Genomic DNA, 22,293 nt, shown 5'->3' with positions numbered 1-22,293 from the left:
TACTGTTAGACCTGTTCCTCTGACAGATAGTGACGAGAAGAGAAGGGAGGACACTTTTTAAAGTAAAATGACAATCATCTCTTTCCAGGTGTTTTCTGGAAATTAAATATTCTCTCCCCAACATTTCCTCCTTCCTTCCCTCTCTCCCTCCTTCTCTCCTACCTCTCCACTGTTTCCAATCAGGATAACATTAGCTTGAAAGCTGACAATTCAGTCACATCTCAAGTAACCATTTATTCTGTTATTTAATAGAAGGGGAGAAACCCAGTTACCATAACAACTCACATCCACATGGTAATTATGGAGTATCTAAAATATAGCAAACCATACTTTTCACAGTGTTTTCTAGGGCGAATGTGTAAGAAGCACAGATACCACTTCTCCCCACTATTATTCACAATGTTCATCTAACTGTTTCATATTGCACAGATGCTAACATTATTCCTTGTACTTCATACCAAATATGTTTTGTAAAATAAAGATGACACTGAAAGAAAAAGGCAAATACACTTCTTATATTTTAAATGATTGGTTACAGCATATGTACTTTTCTAGGGAAAAATTTAAAGGAGGCAGGAAAACAAAATTAATTTATTAGGTAAAAAGAATCAAATTATTATCACTTGAAAAAAAGAAGAAAGAATGTAGAACTAAAGCTTTTATTTACAATACAGCTGCCAATAGGTCTGAAAAAGTTTTCTCTGAAATAAAAATGAAGAGAGAACTCATTACCTAATGCTGAGGCAGAAATATGGTTGGGTAGCAGCAGCAGAAACAGGCAAATTTGCATGTGCACATGAATGGAGAAAATAATGAAGCCAGACTGCCATTCTCATCCAGGGACAAATCAGCATCAGCCAATTTAGGTGAGAGTGTCATGTCAGAGTTAGAAACGCGAAGGATAACAAGACTGGCAGCAAATTTCAGGGAAGGAAACTGTCATTCACCTTCAGCTTCCTCTGCAACAGGAGCCAAGTTAACCTCAGGATGAGAAGTAGGTATACATCAGAACAAAAGAGGATAGCCACTTGAGCTTGGAGAAGCCCTAGCTGATCTGAAATGACTACTGCTTGTCCCCTGTAAAAAGGAGCAAAGAGAGAGGCCACTTCAGTTTTAGAGAAGCCTAAACAAGATTGTCATTCTGCAGAACTGCTCCTGGTGTGTCAGGCCAACCCCAAATCAAACTTGGATCTATGATTCTTCTAAAAGTAACATGGGAGAATTTCACTTTAAGAAAAGACAAAGAAAAAAATCCAAAAGTTTTTAAAAACAAGAGGATATAATACTTTCCAAGGAAATTTATCACAGATTACATTAAACAGCTAGCTCTCCATAGCATTGAAAATTACTTAGTTTAGCAATCATGTAGTTAAAGAAATATCAACAATTAACACAAATCAAAATACACTTCAAAATACGGAAAGCGAAGGTTTCTAGTCCAGCCTGTAAGGAGGTTGGAAGTCACTACTCCATCTTAACAACAACTAAAAAGCTAAACAAACTATAAAACCAACAACTGTTATGAGATCTGTAAAAGAAAATGAGGTCACAGAGCAAAGTGCTGCTCTCAAAGTTGGAGAGACAGACAGGCAGCTACAGAGACAATCACAGCTTACCAAAGTAGAAACCCACAGACAGAAACCACCATAGTAACCAGTGCTGGGGCAGAAAAACCTGAATGATAGTTGATGAATGGCTGGAGGCTAAGAATGGACAAGATTGAGAATTTAAAACTCTAGGTGGACCCAGTCATAGGGAGGGTTTTAGCTCCAGAAGCTCTATGAGTTTTAGCTCTATGAGTTTTATTTAGCTCCAGAAGCTCAATCAGTTCTCATAATGAATATCAGAAAAAAAACTCACCTTGTGATCACAGCAGGGGGAGGGGAAAAACGTTTTGAAATATAACGGCATTCTATTCTTAACAAGGTCTGCCACCAGAAAAAAGAAACTATACAACAGAGCCTAACCTAATAGTTTTATCAGCACCTAACCAGCCTGGAGGAAAGAAATACCCATCTCCAAGATCCTGTAGCCTTCTAAGTGGGTGAAGGGAAATAGACAACTCTAGCCCATTCCAGCCATCCTATCCCACTTAAGGAAGTGAAAAAGAGAAAAAAATCCAAATCCTGGGAAACACTTGTGAAAGTTCTAGGCTCACTATGAGATTTAGACCTAATTATAGGGTTATGGAATGACTCTACTCCTCGACCACCTTACCGCTACATTACTAAAGACCTATTTACTTTATTTCCTTTTACCTAATATGTATGTCTGGTTATCAAGAGACAACTACAAGGAAGACTAAAAGGTAAAATACATAGTTTAAAGAGACAGAGCAACTATCAGAACCAAGTAAGGATATGGCAGGGATGCTGGAATTAATTAGCAGACTCTGAATTAAAAATAACCGTGATTAATGTGGTAAAGGCCATAACAGATAATAGAGACAATATGCAAGAACAAATGAACAATGTAAGCAGAAAGATAGAAAAATCAAAGATTCCCCTGCAAAAAATAAATGCTAGAGATGAAAAGCATGGTAACAGAAATGAAGAATGCTTTTAATGCGCTTATTAACAGACTGGACACAACTGAGGAGAGAATCTCTGATATTGAGGATATCTCAATGGAAACCTCTAAAACTAAAAAGTGAAGAGGAAAAAGAATGAAGCAAAGAAAACAGAATATCTAAGAACTGTGGAACAACTACAAAAGTTATAACATACACATAATAGGAATTCCAGACAAATAAGGGAGAAAAAAAATCGAAGAAATATTTGAAATCATCTTGAGATTTTCCCAAATTAATGTCAGACATCAAAGCTCAGTTATAGGAGGCTCAGACAACACCAAGTAGGATAAATGCCAAAAACCTATAGGTATGTGGATATTGTATTTAAACTACATAAAAGCAATGATTTTTTTAAATTCTGAAAAAAGCCAGAAGGAAACATACCTTACCTATAGAGAAGCAAAGATAAGTTTTATATCCACCTTTCTACCAGAAAATATGCAAGCAAGAAGAGAAGAGAGTGAAATAAAGTGCTGAGAGAGCAAAACGACCAACCTAGGATTCTGTACCCCACAAAATGATCCTTCAAAAATAAAGGAGAAATAAAGCCTTGCTCAGACAAGCAAAAATTGAAAAAATTTATTACCCGTACATTTCCCTTGCAGGAAATGTTTAAAGTTTTTTTAGGTAGTAAGCACATTATAGAGATCCGAAGCTCAGATCTAGATAAACAAAGGAAGGCATCAGAGGAGGGATAAGTGAACATGAAATAAAAGCTTTTATTTTCCTATTCTTAATTAATCTAACAGATAACAGTTTGTTAAAAAATAATAATAGTAGTCATGTATATGATCACATATGCTTATGTATAAGTGAAATGAATGATAGCAATGATACAAGGAATGAGAGGCAAAATTAGGATTATTTGTTATTATAAAGTATTTACACCACCTGTGAAGTGGTATAGTGTTGTTTGCAAGTAGACATAGATTAGTTGTAAATATATATTGCATACTGTATGGCAACCACTTAAAAAGTAAAAAGAGAAACATAACTGATATGCTAACAAAAGATTAAAAAATCATATAAAATGTTCAATTGAAACCAAAGGGACAAAAAGAGAATACAAAAGCAGAACAAGGAAAATGAGCAACAAACAAAAAAAAGTAACAAATATAGAAGATATTAATCAAAATATATCAATAATCATTTTGGAAGCAAATTAAGATTGTCAAAGTAGATAAAAAACTGAGACCCAACTACATGTTGTCTACAAGAAATCTACTTTAATGTAAAGACACATACAGATAAAATGTAAATGGACAGAAAAAGACACTATGCTAATATTAATCAAAAGAAAGCAGGAGGACCTATATTAATTTATGACAGAGAAGACTTGACAACAAGGAAAGCTGTCAAAAATAAAGAGGGACATTACGTACTAAATAGGTCAATTCTCCAAGAAGACATAACAATCCTTAGAGTGTATGCTCCTATTAATGAAGCATCAAAAGATATAAGGCAAAACCTGATAGAATTCCAAGAAGAAATAGATTAATCCACTCATATAGCTGGAGACTTCAACACTTCTCTATCAGAAATGGACAGATCCAACAAGCAGAAAACCAGTAAGGACATAGTTGAACGCAAAAACACCATCAATCAACTGGATATAATTGACATCTACAGGCTATTTCATGCAATGACAGCAGAACACACATTCTTCTCAAGCTCACATGTAACATTCACCAATATTGACCACATTCTGAACCATAAAACACACCTTAACAAATTTAAAAGAACCATAACACGCACCTTAACAAATTTAACAAATTTAGAAATTAACATCAGCAGTGAAAGATGGGATATCACTACAGACTCTCTGGAGACTGAAAGGATAATAAGGAAAGAATATATATAACTCTATGCCCACAAATTTGATAATCTAGATGTAATGGGCCAATTCCCTGAAAGACACGATCTGCTAAAACTCACATGAAAAACAGATATATTATTTGAATAGGCCTGTATCTATTAAAGAAGTTGAATTGACAATTAATAACCTTCCAACACAGAAAGCACCAGTCCTAGATGTGTTCACTGGTGAACTCTATCAAACATTTAAGGAGGATATCACGCCAATTCCGAACAGTCTCTTTCAGAAGGCAGAAGCAGAGAGAACACTTCCTAACTCATTATATGAGGTCAGCATTACCCTAAAACTAAAACCAGACAAATGTATTAACACGAATAGAAAATCTCACAGCAATATCTCTCATGAACATAAATGTAAAAGGCTTCAACAAAATATAAGCGAATTAAATCTAACAATGTAAAAAAGAATTATACACCACAACCAAATGGATTTGAGGTACACAAGACTAAATCAATATTAGAAAATCAATTAATGTTTATTCCAGCATATCAACAGGGTAAAGAAGAAAAATCACATAATTGTATCAATACATGCAGAAAAAGCATTTGACAAAATCCAACAGTTTTTCATGATAAAAACTCTCAGTAAACTAGAAATAAAGAACTTCCTCAACTTGATAAGGATATCTACAAAACACCCACAGCTAACATCACAATTTTGAGAAACTACAAGCATTCCCACTAAGATCAGGAGTAAGACAAGGATGTCCTCTCTCACCATTCTTTTTCAGCATCATACCTGGAAATTCTTTCTACTGATATAAGACAAAAAGAGAAAGTAAAATGTATGCTGAAGAGAAGAAAGAAACAAAATTGTCTTTGCTTGCAGATGACATGAGTATCTATATAGAAAATCTGAAAAAGTTGACAAAAAACTCCTGGAACCCATAAGCACTTATAGTAAAATTGCAAGACACAAGGTTACAATACAAAAATCAATTGCTTTCCTATATGACAGCAATGAAAAAATAGAAGTTGAAATTAAAAAAACAATAGCATTTGCATTAACACCTCCAGAAATAAAATACTTAGGTGTAAACCTACATACACACACATATATATACACACACACACACACACACAGAGACATATAAATGTGTGAGTATATATAATACCTATAGGAGAAAATTACAAAATTCTAATGAAAGAAATCAATAATGAATGAAATAAATAGAGAAATATTCCAAGTTCATGGATTGGAAAGCTCAATATTGTCAGGCTGTCAGTTCTTCCTAACTTCAATTCTCAAAATCTCAACACAGTCCCACTCAAAATCTCACCAAGTTACTTCCTGGATAACAACAAACTGATTCAAACGTTCATATGAAGGGACAAAGGACAAAGAAGAGCCAACACAATATTGAAGAAGAACAAAGTTGGAGGACTGACATACCTAACTCCAAGACTTACTACAGAGCTACAGTAATCAAGAAAGCATGGTATGAACCAATGACTAGAGAAACAGATTGAAGAAACAGAATAGAAAGTCTAGAAACAGATGTATTTAAATATAGTCCATTTATATTTGAGAATAAGTCAGAGTAAAGCAATGGAGAAAGGATAATCTTCTCAACAAATGATACTGAAACAACCAGATATCTTGAGGCAAAAAAAAAAAAAAAAAAAGAATCTAGACCCTGACTTTACACTCTTCATAAATATTAACTCGAAATAGATTATAGATATCAATGTAAAGCACAGTACTGTGAAGTTACTAGAAGATAACACAGGATAATATCTATAATGTTAGGCTTGATGACAGCTTTTCAGAAACAATATCAAAGGCACTATGTGTTAAATAAACAATGGATATGCTGGACTTCATTAAAATAAAAATCTTCTGATCTAGAAAAGGCACTGTCAAGAGAATAGATAAGCCATAGTCTGTAAGAAAATATTTGCAAAAGACAGATCTGATAAAGGACTATTATCCAAAATATACAAAAATATCTTAAAACTCAACTATGAAAAGCCTAAAAACCAGATTTTAAAATGAGTCAAAGAAATAGATATACAGATAAAAAATAAGCATATACAAAATGCTTCACATATCAGGGATATGCTAATGAAAAAACAATGAAATGTCACTACACACCAATTAGAATGGCCAAAATCCAGACCACAACACCAACTGCTGACAAGGCTTTGGAGCAACAGGAAGGAGATGCAAAATTGTATAGCCACTTTGGAAGATGTTTTGGCCATTTTTTACAAAACCAATACAGTCCAGCAAGTATGCTCCTTGGCATTTACCCAAGAGTTGAAAATCATCTCCACACAAAATTCTGCACAAAGATCTTTAAAGCAGTTTTATACATATTGGCTAAAACTTGGAAGCAACCAAGATATCCTTCTGTAGGTAAGTGGACAAATCAACTGTAGTATATCTAGACCATGGATTTTTATTCAACACTAAAAAGAAGTCAGCTATCAAGCAATGAAAATACATGAAGAAAACAAATGCCTAATACTAAGTGAAATCAGCCAGTCTGGAAGATCTGCATACCGTATGATTCCAACTACTTGACATTATGGAAAAGGCAAAACTATAGAGACAGTAAAAAGATCAGTGGTCACCTGGAGTTAAGGAGAAGGAAGGGATGAATAGGAGATTAAAGAAGGGTTTTAGAAAGTAAAACTACCGTGTATAATACTAAAATGATTATATGATTATATGCATGCCACTATGCATTTGTTCAAACCCACAGAATGTTTAACACCAAGAATAAACCCTAATATAAACTATAGGCTTTGGGTAATGTGTCAATGTAGGTTCATCATTTGTAACAAATATACCACTCTGGTGGGGGATAATGGGAAGATGAGTGGTAGGCATGAGGGCAGAATGAGCAGGGAGTTACATGAGAACGCTCCATACACTGCTCTCAATTTTGCTGTGAACCTAAAACTGCTCTAAAATACAAAGTATATTTTTAGAAATGAGGACAGAGCACTTCTAAATTCAAAATAATGTTCTTTTAGCCATTGATTCACTTGCTCACTCACTCTCATGTAGTTGTAGCCATTGTGAAGGGTATAGAACATCCTGTAAGGACATGGATTCTTTAGGGGCTGTTATTAATAGAAATGAATAACAAAACACACAGTATATAAGGGCTTATTTACATGCCAGTAAGATCCTATTTCTTAGTAAGACCACTGCAATCATTAGATTTACCACTAATTTAATAGTAGCATTTCTGGAAAAAGAAAACTATCCCACTACATGTACATAGGAAGTACAGGAACACCTCAGACAGGTTTGGTCCCAGACAAATGCATTAAAGCTAATAATCCAATAAAGAGAGTCATACAATATTTTTGTTTCCTAGTGGATATAAAAGTTATGCTTACACTATACTATATTATGTAATAGCATTACATCTTTAAAAAAACAATGTACATATCTTAGTTTTAAAATAATTTGTTACTGCTGGGCATGGTGGCATGTATCTGTAGTCCTAGCTACTCAAGAGACTGAGATGGAAGGATCCCTCGGGCCCAGGAGTTGGAGGCTGTAGTGTTCTGTAACTGCACCTGTGGATAGTCACCGCACTCCAGCCTGGGCAACATAGTGAGGTCCCATCATTAAAAAAATTTTTTTTAAATATTTGACTGATAAAAAAATGTAAATAATTATATAAATCTTTGACAAGTCCTAATCTTTTTGTGGGTGGAAGGTCTTGCCTGGATGTTGATGGCTGCTGACTGATTAGGGTGGCTGATGAATGTTAGGGTGGCTGAGTCAATTTCTTAAGATAACAATGAAGTTTACTCCATTGCTTAATGTTTCCTTTCACATAAGATTTCTCTGAAGCATGCAATGCTGTTTGATAGCTTCATCCATAGAACTTCTCTCTAAAGTGGAATCAATCCTCTCAAACCCTGATACTGCATTATCAGCTAAGTTTATGTAATATTGTAAATCCTGTGTTGTCAATTCAACAATGTTCACAGCATCTTCACCAGGAGTAGATTCCATCTCAAGAAACCACTCTGTTCATCCACAAGAAGCAACTCCTCATGATTGTAGCAGTTCAGTCACATCCTCAGGCTCTACTTCTAATTCTACTTCTCTTGGTACCCTTCCCACATCTGCAGTGACTTCCTCCACTGAAATCTTGAACTCCTCAAAGTCATCCAAGAGGGCTGGAATCAATTTCTTCTAAATATTGGTTAACATTGATATCTTGACCTCTTCATATAAATCATGGATGTTCTTAATGACATCTACACAGTGAATCCTTTCCAAAAGGTTTTCAATTTATTTTTCCCAGATCCAACAGAGGAATCACTATCTATGCCAGCTATAGCCTTACAAAATGTATTTCTTAAATAAGACTTGAAAGTCAGAATTACTCCTTGATCCATGGGCTGCGGAAGGGATGTTGTGTTGGCAGTCATAACAACAACATCCATCTCCTTGTACACCTCCATCAGACCTATTGGGTGACTAGGTGCATTGTCAATTAGCAGTAATACTTTGAAAGGAATCTTTTTTTTTTTTTTCTAAGCAGTAGTTCTCAATGGTGGGATTAAAATATTCAGTAAACCATGTATAAACAGATATGCTGTCATCCAGGCCTTGTCCCATCTCTAGCACACAGATATAAGAGATTCAGTGTAAATCTTCAGAGCACGAGGATTTTCAGAATTGTAAGTAAAGTTGAACTGGCTTCAACTTAAGTCATCAGCTGAATTAGACCCTAACAAGACAGCCAGCCTTTCCTTTGAAGCCAGGCACTGACTTCTCTTCAGTTATAAAGTTCCTACAAGGCATCTTCTTGCAATAGATAGCTCTTCCATCTACATTGAAAATGTGTTGGTTAGTGTAGCCATCTTCATCAATGATCTTAGCTAGATCTTCTGGATAACTCGCTGCAGCTTCTACATCAGCACTTGCTGCTTCACCTTGCCCTTTTGTGTTAGGAAAATCGCTTCTTTCCTTACACCACATGAACCCCAACCTCTGCTACCTTCAAACTTTTCTTCTGCAGTTTCCTCACCTCTCTTAGCCTTCACAGAATTAAAGAGTGTTCCAGTCTTCCTCTAGATTAGGCTTTGGCTTAAGGGAATGTTATGGCTGGTTTGTTCTCTTATCCAGACCACTAAAATTTTCTCTAAATCAGCAATAAGGCTGTTTTGCTTTCTTATCACTCGTGTTCACTGGAGTAGCACTTTTAATTTCCCTCAAGAACTTTTTCTTTGCATTCAAAATTGGCTATTTGGTGCAAGAAGTCTAGCTTTCAGCCTGTCTCAGCTTTCAATATGCCTTCCTCACTAATATTAATCATTTCTAGCTTTTGATTTCAAGTGACAGATACGTAACTCTTCCTTTCATTTGAACAATTAGAGGCCATTTTAAGAGTTATTAATTGGCCTAATTTCGATATTGTGTGTCAGGGAATAGGGAGGCCCAATTGGGGGGACATCTGGTTGGTGAAGAAATAAAAAAGCACACAACATTTATTAAGTTCATTGTGCTATGTGGGCATGGTTTGTTATACCTCAAAACAATTACAATCATAACTTCAAAGATCATTAATCATAGATCATCACAACAGATACGATAATAAAAAATAAATATTTCACATAGAAAAAAATCAATTTGATGATTATAAACTAGCAATAAGCAGTAAATTAAAATAAAAAGTCTAATTTGAATAGCATCAAAATACTTAGGTATATGTAATACTTACAAAATATGTCCAAGATTTATAATACAAAAAAAAACCATAAATAGACAATTATACCTTGTTCATGGGTCTAGATACTCTATTACCAAGATGTAAGTCCTTTCCCAAGTTGACCTACAAATTCAATGCATTTACCATCGAAATCAGCAAACTTTTTTGTGGTTTCTTAAAACTGGTTTAAAATTTATATAGAAAAGCAAGAGACCTAGCATAGTCAGAACTTTTTTTGAAAGATGAAACAAAGTTGGAAGACTCATACTACTTGATTTCAAGACATTATAAAGTGAAAGTTATTCAGGTATGTCATTGTGGTGAAAGCACAAACCTACAGATGTCAATGGAACAAAACTGAATACAAAAATAGACCCACACATATGTGAGCAAATGATTTTTGCAGAAGTGCCTAGGTAATTCAGTGAATAAAAGATGGTATTTTCAACAAATAACTCATACATTATACAAAAATTAACTCAAATGGACCTAAGCTAAAAAGTAAACCTTAAAATGTGAAACTTCTGTAAGAAAACACAGAAGGAGATCTATTAGCTGAAAGATGGATAAATTAAACGTGGTATATCCACGCAGAGAAGCATTATTCTCACACAAAAAATGAAGTACTAATACGTGCTACAACATGGAAAAACCCTGAAAACATTATACTAAGTGAAAGAAGCCAGACATTAAAAACCATGTATTGTATGATTATACTTATATGAAATGTCCAGAATAGGCAAATCTGTAGAGGCAGAAAGTAGATCAGTGGCTGGTGAAAGCTAAAGACAAGGGAAAATGAGGAGTGACTACTAATGGGTACACAGTTTCTTTTCTGGGTAATGAAATTGTTCTAAAATTGTTTGTGGGAATGGTTATACAACTCTGTGGATACACTGAAAACCACTGAGTTGCACACTTTAAATAAGTAAATTTTATGGTTTATGTGTTACACCTTATAGCAGTCCAATTTCACGCTGCTGATAAAGACATATCCAAGGCTGGGTAATTTACACAAGAAACAGGTTTAATAAGCTTACAGTTCTGCACAGCTGCAGAGGCCTCAAAATCATGGCAGAAAGCAAGGAGGAGCAAGTCACGTCTTACATAGATGGCAGTAGGGAAACAGAGAGCTTTTGTAGGGAAACTCACATTTTTAAAATCATCAGATCTCATGAGACTCATTCACTATCACGAGAACAGTGCAGGAAAGACCCGTCCCCATAGTTCAATCACCTCCCACTGGGTTCCTCCCACAGCATGTAGGTGTTACAATTCAAGATGAGGTTTGGAGGGGGACATAGCCAAACCATATCATAGCTCAATTTCTAAAAAGAATTTAAAAGAATAAAAATAAAACACAGGAAAAAAGAAAATGAAAAATTTTTGTAATCTCAGATTAAACAAAAAGCAAGAACCATTTTGTAAAATTTGGTAAGTTGAAATTCTTCAAAATGAAAAGTCCACTCTTCAAAATACATTATAAAAAAATAAAAACTCGGTGCAGTGGCTCATGCCTGTAATCCCAGCACTTTGGGAGGCCAAGGCAGGTGGATCATGAAGTCAGGAGTCTGAGACCAGGCTGACCAACATGGTGAAATCCCATCTCTACTAAAAATACAAAAATCAGCCGGGTGTGGTGGCGCACACCTGTAATCCCAGCTACTCAGGAGACTGAGGTGGGAGAATCACTTGAGCCCGGGAGGCGGAGGTTGCAGTGAGCCGAGACTGCACCACTGCACTCCAGCCTGGGCAACACAGTGAGACTCCATCTCAAAAAAAATAAAAAAAAGAAAAGAAAGAAAAAAGAAAATGAAAAGACATGTAACAGACTAAGTAAAAACAAAATTAATATCCGGAATATATAAAGAACACTCTTGAAACAAAAGCCCCAATTTTAAAAATGGGCAAAAGATCAGAGCAAACATTTCAGGAAGAAAAGAGATACAAAATAAACACATGAAATGATGCTTCAACATCATTAGTCATTAAGGAAACACAAATTAAAACCACAAAGGGAAACTAATACTACTCATCTACAAGAATGGCTAAATTTTTTTAATTGACTATATCAAGCACTGACAAGAAGGCAGAGCAACTGAAACTCTCATACCTTACAGATGGGCATGCAAAATGAGATAGCCACTAGGAAAACAGTTTGATAGTTTCCTACAAAGTTATATATGAATTTACCACATGACGTTGCAATCTCACTCCTAGGTATTTGTCTACTGAAAAAAACCAGAAAAATGAATGTTCACACATAGATCTGTATGAGAATGTTTATAGAAACTTTAGTCTTAATCATTGAAAACTGAGAAAAAACCCAAAGGTCCAACTGGTGAATTAATAAACAAACTGCAATTCTCAAGAAATACTTGGAAATATAGCTGGGCACGGTGGCTTACGCCTGTAATCCCAGCACTTTGGGAGGTCGAGGCAGGTGGATCACCTGAGGTCAGAACTTTGAGATCAGCCTGGCCAACATGGTGAAACTCCATCTCTACTTAAAATACAAAAATTAGCTGGACGTGGTGGCGCATGCCTGTAATCCCAGCTACTTGGGAGGCTAAGGCAGGAGATTCCCTTGAACCCAGGAGGCAGAGGTTGCACTGAGCTGAGATTGTGCCACTGCATTCCAGCCTGGAGAGCAGAGCGAGATTCCGTCTCAAAAAAAAAAAAAAAAGAGGAAAGAAAGAAGAAATATTTGGAAATAAAAAAGACTCAGGATAAAGTAAAGGGAGGACCAAAAGCAGAATTTGAAGAAATTTCATCTGGAAAAATACCAAATTGATTGCAACAAAAGAAAGAGGAGATGCAAGGAGATGATTTAAGAGAGATTTGAGCAATCTTGGAAAGATCCAAATGTATTTTTAGAATGTTCTCTGATTAACCTGGGAGAGAAGAAGGACCATGGAGCGTCATTGCCTGGGTTCAATTTCCAGGCTCCTCTACTTGCTAGCTCTGTGACCTTGACACGTAACAGCACCTACCTCACAGTGTTGAAAGTACTTAAATCGATTATTAGCTGTGATTATTGCAATCATTTTTATTAACAAGCTCTGAAAGTTCATATGATTTCTTATCATATAGTTTGAGAAACTTCATGGGTCCCCCAGCCTTTATGTTTTAAGCAAATGAACTAGATATACTAAGCAGAATATGGAATCCAGTCTAAAATCCGACTATAGATTTGGCAGAATTCTGTCCAATATGCCTAATTGATCCCAAAAACAATGATGTTATTTTCTTTTCCCTTTGAAATTTTCTAGACTCTCTGCAGCACAAGCAATAAGTGTCTTAACCCAAAGATTTTCTGTGCTTACATCTTGGACACATCTTATAACTTCTGATGCCACTGCCAAAAGTTATCAGATGTCTTCTGCTGTCCCCTGCATTAATGCTTTTTCTTGTTTCTGTTCTGATGGTGACTTTTTACTATAAATCAGCTGTTAACTAAGACTTTAGACTTCAGTTTTCCTTCAAACGTCTAAGTGCACAGCTTAAAATACAAAAAAGTACCAAGTTTCTCCCTTCTCTATGCCAACTAATGAGATGCCAGGGACAAATGAACATAGAAATCACCTATGTCTGAAATTAAACCTTCCTAGAGAAACGTTGCTCTTCTCAGATCCTTCTTCTCTTTGTAGTTGAATGAAAACACTACATTAGGCAAAAAAAAAAAAAAAAAAAAAGCTTCTGAAACAAGTATTTACACAATTTTAATTCTAACTAAATATGTGAAAGGAAAATGGATGGCAAAGGATAAAGATGGGTCTTTAAAAACCCTCTAAATTTTGCTATGCTATTAAACTGGTGGCAAATGGTGTGATACAGAATAAAAGTGAATCAAATTAATTACAACCAAATGTATAAGATTTTATAGGAAGATATTTTAGAAATGCTAATTATTTTTACATCAAGTTCATTAAATCTTTCCAATTCATATACTTTTGCTTATAACTGATATATAACCTACTATGTCTGAACTATATAAATCTCTTTGCTGTGATATTTTGTTTTATTATTCATTCATACATCTTAATTTGTATACATCATGAGTCTGATAAAATATTTAAAAACAATAAAAATGCATTTCCCAAGGGCTTTCCAGCTTCCCTCTTCCCCTAGTTTTGCCATAATCTGCAATAATCAGATTTCATATAAATCATCTAATAGAATCACATAACTTTATTTTTAAAAGGTAGCTGAAAAGTAAAATAAACAGTAAAACCAAGGGTTATTTTTCTAAAATGCTTTTATTTACTTTTAATTCCAAACTCTCACAAAATATAAACACTGGTCCCCTACATAATTGCAAAGGATTAGAATTAAGATATAGGCAGTAGTATTTCTTTAAAAAATAAATTGTTATTTATTCTGAATAATGACAGTTAAGCATTGATGAAGTAAAGCAAATTCCTAGACATTACTCCCTAATAATTACGCTGGGCAGTGGGGCAAAACATGCCAATTTCTTTCAGAAATACATCAAAATATTTGAGTATTCAGTTGGGTCAGCTATTTTGGTAGTCTTTCAAAGCAACTTACATTAATTATGATCAAAACAATTATTTCTAAACAAACATCCAACTTCTTAAACATATCATGAAGGGAGAAAACACTAAAACATAAAGAAGAGGACATGGGAACCTACCTCATGCACAAGAGCAAGTGAAGTCTGCTTGAAACTTCGCCCTCTACTGGCCATCAGTCTATTCAATGGTTTTCCATCTTTACTCTGATACATGGAAACATCGTAGCAAAATAACATACCACCTTTAAAAAAAAGTTATAAAGACTTTTTTGTTTTTTTAGACAGAGTCTCGCTCTGTTGCCTAGGCTGGAGTGCACTGGTGCAATCTCAGCTCACTGCAACCTCCACCTCCTGGGTTCTGCCTCAGCCTCTTGAGTAGCTAGGACTACAAGCGTGTGCCACCATGTCTGGATAATTTTTGTAAGTTCAGTGGAGACGGGGTTTCACCATATTGGCCAGGCTGATCTCTAACTCCTGACCTCATGATCCGCCTGCCTCGTCCTCCCAAAGTGCTGGGATTACAGGCGTGAGCCACCGCGCCCAGCTTATAAAGACATTTCTTATGGAAAAACTTTACTAATTAGATTCTCAGAAACTGATAATCAATCTGGATAGAGATATTTATAAATAAAAACTAATTTGTTAAGCAAATTATGATTTCTGACCATTTATGTATAAGGAATTAAAAAACACAAGAGATTTTAAAAAGCTAGTATTTAAAATATTATTGGGACAGGTGCCGTGGCTCACACATGTAATTCCAGCACTTTGGGAGGCCAAGGCAGGAAGATAGATCACTTGAGGTCAGGAGTTTGAGACCAGCCTGGTCAACGTGATGAAACCCCATCTCTACTAAAAATGCAAAAATTAGCCAAGCATGGTGGCGAACACCTGAAATTCCAGCTACTCAGGAGGCTGAAGCAGGAGAATCGCTCGAACTAGGAGGTGGAGGTTGCAGTGAACTGAGATTGTGCCACTGTACTCCAGCCTGGGCAACCAAGAGAAACTCTGTCTCAAAAATATTAACGTAACATAATATAATATAATATTATTACTTATTGACTCATAGCTTTTTAGTTAAGATCACATAAGAAATATTTACAATTTACTTATGAATAAATAAGCATAAGTATAAATAAATGAACAAATTTGCAATTCTTGACTTAGTTTGTGAATTGTTAGTTCTAGAGAGTCTATTAAGTTTTTTCAAAATTTCAACTAAGGATAAATACTTGCACATATTAATCTTCATGAACACATGATAACATGGGTCCCTTTAGTTTATACTCACAAATGGACAAGCTTTCCCTCATTCCTGTATTCACATATACTTACTCTCCCTCTCCCTGCCCTTTCCACAATGGTCAACTAAGCTCTCAGCCGAACCTCCAGCTTATTTATGTTTTTTATTACACTGAGTTTCATTATCTTTATTATTTCTTCCCTTATCCTTTAAGTTTGATTTGCTGTTCTTTTCCAAGCTTCTTGAGATGGAAGTTCAAATAATGACTATTTTCCTTTCTTTTCTAAAATATACATTGAAAGTGTAAATTTCCCTAGAGGGGAAACAGTGTTTAGAAATACTATTTTAGCTACAACCTACACGTTGTTATATGGCTTATCTTCATTATCATTCACTTCAAACTACCTTCTAATTTCCATTTTGATTCTTTTCTCTGATCCATCCATTACTTATAAGTATACAGTTCAATTTTCCACCTACTGGAGATATGGTAATCATTTTTGCTTTTTATTTTTAGCTTAATCCCATTGTCATCAGAGGACAGACTCTAGGTGACTTCAATATATTGAAATTTATTGAAGTTTGTGGTCCAGTGTATGGTCATTTTGGTAAATTTTCCATGTACAGGTAAAAAATATATAAATTCCATCACTGTAAGGTACAATGTTCTACATGTCAATACAGTAGTTTGTTCATAGTATTGTTCAAATATTTTGTAATTTTATTGATTTTCTTGTCTCCTTGCTCTGCCAGTTACTAAAAAAGATATTTTAAAGTTTCCATTATTATTGTGGGTTTGTCTATTTCCTCTTTTAGTTCTACTCATTTTTGTCATATATTTTGAAAGTATGTTATTTCATGTAGGCCAATTAGAATTGATATTTTCCAAACAGAGTGACTTCTTTTTCTCCATGAAATATTCCCTTCATTTCCAGCTTCTTCCTTTGTCCTGTGCCTAATAAGTATATGAAAAAACTACCAAAGCACTAAATGATATCATTGTTAATCAAAGAGTAGTTTTCCTCTCCCCTCTGTTAGGCAGACTGGGTGAAGGACCAATTACTTCAACCTAATCAGGAATTGATCTGGGTTAGGATTGATTATAATTTTTGTAATTTGAGTCCAGCTCTGGTTCACTCCTTTGCCAGGGTGTATCTCCCACAACACCCCCCCACTAATTGGCAGTTTAATGAGTCTTTGACTCCTCAATCTGAAACAATTATGGGAGATTTAAGTCTGCCCTCAGAAATTTTCAGCTTAGCTCTTTAGCTTTCCATCCCATAAAGCTTCAAAATGTTGCAAATAACTTAAGAGAGAAATTGCCCATGTGCTCAAGGTCACTCTAGTTCTGAATTGTATCACTCTGGCGCCACATGATTGCCAAGATGTCTGTTGGTTTCTCCACCTCCTCACCAGCCTCTCACTAAAGTTGAGCCTGAATGCTCAGATTCCAGCTGTGGCCAGAATTAGTAAGTTCACCCAGGTGAGAGCAGTTGCAGATCTTCAGTATCAATTCACCATTCTCTCTAGCGCTTTTACTTCTTGCATGCTGTTTTTCCAAGATCATTCTCCTAGCTCGTCTTTGTTTCCTAAGTATCAGAAGACTAAAAGGGATTTCACTTTGCCTTTCAGAACCTTTCAGCCTAGCTCTTTAGCTCTTGGTGCAAATTCCAAATTCAGCAAATGTCCTATGAGAAAAATCTCTAATTTGTTGCCCTAGTCTCAGGCAATCACTAAAAGCTCCTCTGGTTTCTCTTTCTTCCAACAGGTCATGCCTGCGGGCTGAGTGGGTATCCCCCAAGGTGGGGAAAAAACAGTTCTAAAATGTTCTGCTGACTCTGAAACTTTAATTCATCTATTTGCCTTTGCTTCTACAGTTCTGTGATGTCTCTTAAAATGCAATTATTTTTGTAATTTATCCAGATGTTAGTAGCAGCAGCAACACCCTGCCATGGCCTATTACATCCTACTTGGAAGTGGAAGCTAAATCATTACATGAAAAACCTATATTTTTGATACTATGTACTATCCTTACCTGCAAGGCCAGGTTTCAATCCTGGTTGCTTGTTTGTTTCATACATTTTCAATATAAAATTGGGGATTCCTGCTACAGTCTTTCCTTGGTCTGAGCGGGCACCTCCTTTTAATGCAGAGTGGTATATCCCACGAGGCATATTCACCATTTCTTGCTTCACAAGTGATGTAAAGAATTCCTCCAAAGCTAAAAGAGGATAAAAGGAGACCAAAAGTAGAATAAATGCAATAAGCTAGAAGAGAAACATTCGTTCTTAATTCATATAGAAACAACTAAGCTACATTTCTGGCCAAACCTTACATGGTAAAAAGAGAACTCTTGATCCCCATCCCTTTCTTAGTCTTCCTCCAAATTAAAACATGGCACCAAGTTGCTCAAACTTAATTCTTCTCTTTCCCTCACTTCTTACATGTAATCCATTAGCAAGTCCTTCTGATTCCACCTTCAAAATCTATCCCAAATCCATCAATTTCCCTCCATTTTTCACTGCTATTTATCTACTTATTATCTTTTCTCCTCCTCATACAAACTAATGTAAAAACTAGTTTACTGAATTCTTTTCATCTTGACCACCCTCTATAAACCTTCCTCTGCCCAGAGGCCAGAATTTTGTCATTCCCATCCCTAACACCTGCCAGTTGCTTTTCACTGGGCATAAAATAAAATCACAACTTCTGACCAAGATCAAGACCTTTTATGATCTAGCCCTGACTCCCCTCAGAGTCCTGACTCCCCTCGGAGTTAATTTCTAATACCCTACCTCCCTGCTATGTTGAATTCACACTTCCATATGGCCTCTTTCCATTCCTCAAAAACACAAAGTTGATATTTAAGTCAGTGCCACTGCATTTGCTATCCCTTCCACCTGGAATGTATCAGTCCCACATTTTCATGAGAATGGCTCCTTCTTATCATTTAAGTGTTTTCAAAAAAACCTCTTTCATGACTATCTATTCTTAGCAATATTAGTACAATTATTCTAAAATGAGATATTTCTTTGCCTGTGTTCCTTCTAATTAAGCCCATGATCTTTATTGTTTGACATTTTACTTACCATATAATAACACAGAAATGTGATATCAGAAGACAACAGGATGCACAAACAAAATATTTGATAAGACTATAAGTTTATATTCAAATGTGATTTTCCTAAGGACCACTAGAGGTTGCCCAATACAGAAACAAACAAAAAAAATTAAAACTCAACAAATCATATGGAATGGAAAATGGAAAAAAAACAAAAAACAACAACAACAAAAAAACACTGCATGCGGCTCTTATAGAAACAAAAAGCAAGGGTCCGCCTAACTGGAATTTCATTCTGAAAAGAGCTATCTAAAAGCCTCCTTTAAATGACTGTGATTGAATTACAGGCAGCAAGAGCTCACTGGAGCATTTATTATATACCCAGTTCTGACAGGACCCTCCTAGATGTAATCACGATTCTCCATTCAAAGTTCAAAAACACCAGTATGCGATGTTTTCCATTTACTCCTTCTTATCTATCCTCTATCCTTCTCAACCCTGCTCTTTGCACTGGAAAAACAGTCTTTAAAGAAAGGCATTAACAGACTCCCATGTCTGTCCTCTGGCTTCTGGTTGGTTTCAACCACTGGAGTCACTGGCAGGAAATCAAGGGGTGAAAACAGTAAAGTCAGGAGATGTATTCCCCAGACACAGGACTTCCTGCAGGATTGCTACAGGTTGCCTGCATTCCTCTTTACTTAAAGTCTTGGCTCCCCTTAGGCACCCCTATTTATAATACAGATACTCTCTCTTCTTCTTCCTCCCCTTATCTCTGTAGGCCAGAGACATTAAGCAGTGTGAGATGGTTCACCATTTCTTGTGAGTTTCCCTTAACCTTGACAACATAACTGTAAATAGGTTCTTTATTAAACTCTCTTTTATTACTCAATCTGAATGTACTCCCCACACCTTCTTGTCATAAGTGATCAATATACCATTTATACAAAAAAGATGAGTAATATCCGATTGTAGGCCATGTACCCCAATTTCTGCATACACATACACAGGGACTGCTTCAAAGTGGATATAATTATAGACTTTACAGAATGCAGCTATGAATCATCCGTTTGTGAGGGTAGAGGCACTATGATGAAAGAAAGTAAGTTCATCCTTTCTCAGAAGGGATCCTATTCTGGCAAAAGGTGAAACATGCCAAGGGGCAACTATATATCTGCACATAGACTAACCCAGCAATGGAATTTTTCTGCTTACCAAGCTCTACAGTGAACTACAGATGTTTAACTAACACCAGTCCAGGGATTAATATAAATGAGGATAAGATGCCAGGAGGCTAAGTGTAGCTGATGTATAGAGCTTCATCTTCCCCTAAATACTAAGTTAGCAACTAGAATTTTTCCCATTGCTTTTGAGCTTTCCCCAATCTCTTTCTTACCAATGACCAGATGGGAATTTAAAAAGAAGCTGAAAATTCATAGGATACAAAGTGTCAGATATCAATTCTCAAAAACAACCCAAATGTGCTTAACAGCTGAATGGATCAACAAACTGTGTTACATTCACACAATGAAATGTCAGTCAGCAATAAAAAAGAAAAAACAATTGATACAGGTAACTATTTGGAATAAATATAAAAAACTAGTGCTAATAATAATCCCAAAAGACACAATTCCACACACCATAATCCCAAATGCTGAAATTCTGGAAGATCAAAATTCCTTAAGTCTAAACTTCCTAACATCTAAAATCCCCAAAATCACAATCCCAAAAGGTTGAAATCCCAAATACTGAAATCCTAAAAGCCTAATCCTGGGGTAGGAGTTAGTGCATTTTCAGTTGTACACAGGATAGCTGCATCATGTTAGGCAGAACCATTACCTTGTTACTATCTTTATTTGGAAGTTAAGGAGATGTATATGGGTGCCAGTTGACGAGGGGTGAACTTGTGAACTTAAGTGTCAACTTGGCTGGCTTAAGGAATACCTAGAAACCTGGTAAAGCATTATCTGGGGTTGGGGAATATAAGGGTATTTCCAGAGGAGACTAGTATGTGAGTCTGAGTAGTGTACGGGGGAAACCTGCCCTTGATGTTGATGGGCACGATCCAATTGTCCAGAGACCCAGACAGAACAAATACAGAAGGTGAACTGCTCTCTCTATGAGAGCTGAGACAGGGTTCTGCTGCTGCTTTTGGACATCAGAACTCCAGGCTCACCAGCCTATAAGCTACAGGACTTACACCAGCAGCTCCCTGGGTCCTGAGGCTTTTGGTCTCAGATTGAGAGTCACACCACCCACTTCCCAGGTTCTGAGGCCTTCAGACTTGAATGGAGCCACACTACCAGCATCCCAATCTCCAGCTTGCAGACAGTCTGTCACACAACTTAGCCACCACAATCATGTAAGCCAATTATCCTAATCAATCCCCTCTCATATATCTATACACATATCCTATTGATTCTGTCAGAAGAGATGTGACTAAAATAGATTTGGTATTGGAGAAGCAAAATACCATTCCTTCTTACTATATTCCTTACAACAGAGTGGAAGAGAGATGCGAAATTGTTCTCTCACAAAAAGGTTGCAATAAGTTCTGTGTACAAGGCTACTTAATGGTGAAAGAAGTTCAAGAGCTAATTATTATTGATGCTGCAAAAGCAGAAAATTGCTTATTTCCAATGGCTGAGCAATAACCAGACTTTCAAATGGAGAACATATACTCACCAAATTTGTAGACCACAACTACTCTCCAAATACAAGTGCAGTTCACATTTTGAAGATCACAGAAGTGAAAACACAGGCAAAAAACACAAGAAATCTCCCCTGCCGAATTATTCTATCATATACAACTTCCGCCCCTTCACACATAGTGCCAATTTGCTATGCTATGTATTTCATTTTTGCATCTATTCCAATACTGGAAATACAAATTGTATAAAGACTTCTAAAGAGTTCTAATTGGTTTTATGCTCTTTTTTTTTTTTTTTTTTTACAAATCTGACTCCACAAAAACGCATTATCACAACACTGACTTTGTGTGTACGTATCGTGTACATATGTAAAAATGTTGAAACTTCCTCAATAAGTAGAGGTGTCATTTTGGTATATCTGCATTTGTGAAACATAAAATATCTTGAGATCTCAATTCTTTGAATGACTGCATATGCAGTGGTGACCCATTGAGGTTTTTGTTTGTTTGTTTTTTGTTTTTTTGAAATGGAGTCTCTCCGTGTTGCCCACACTGGAGTGTAGTGGTGAGATCTTGGCTCACTGCAACCTCCACCCCAGGTTCAAGTGATTCTCCTGTCTCAGCCTCCTGAGTAAATGGAATTACAGGTGACTGCCACCATGCCCGGCTAA

General features: G+C 36.0%; 1 protein-coding gene across 5 annotated transcripts in view; it reads right to left on the bottom strand.

Annotated features, from left to right (window-relative positions):
* Positions 1-22,293, bottom strand: part of FOCAD (focadhesin) — a 315,881-nt gene that overhangs the window by 93,890 nt on the left and 199,698 nt on the right. For all 5 annotated transcript variants that reach the window (XM_017949827.3, XM_021927475.2, XM_031654276.1 and 2 more), the window contains 2 exons: positions 17,950-18,135; positions 14,792-14,913 (listed from right to left, as the gene is read on the bottom strand). In XM_017949827.3, the coding sequence (XP_017805316.2) occupies positions 14,792-14,913; positions 17,950-18,135 (308 nt within the window). The remainder of the gene's footprint in view (positions 1-14,791; positions 14,914-17,949; positions 18,136-22,293) is intronic.

The sequence above is a fragment of the Papio anubis genome, chromosome 13 (assembly GCF_008728515.1).
Source record: "Papio anubis isolate 15944 chromosome 13, Panubis1.0, whole genome shotgun sequence".
Classification (NCBI taxonomy): Eukaryota; Metazoa; Chordata; class Mammalia; order Primates; family Cercopithecidae; genus Papio; species Papio anubis.
The sequence above is the reverse complement of the archived record's forward strand: the minus strand, read 5'-3'. Positions and strand labels throughout refer to the sequence as shown.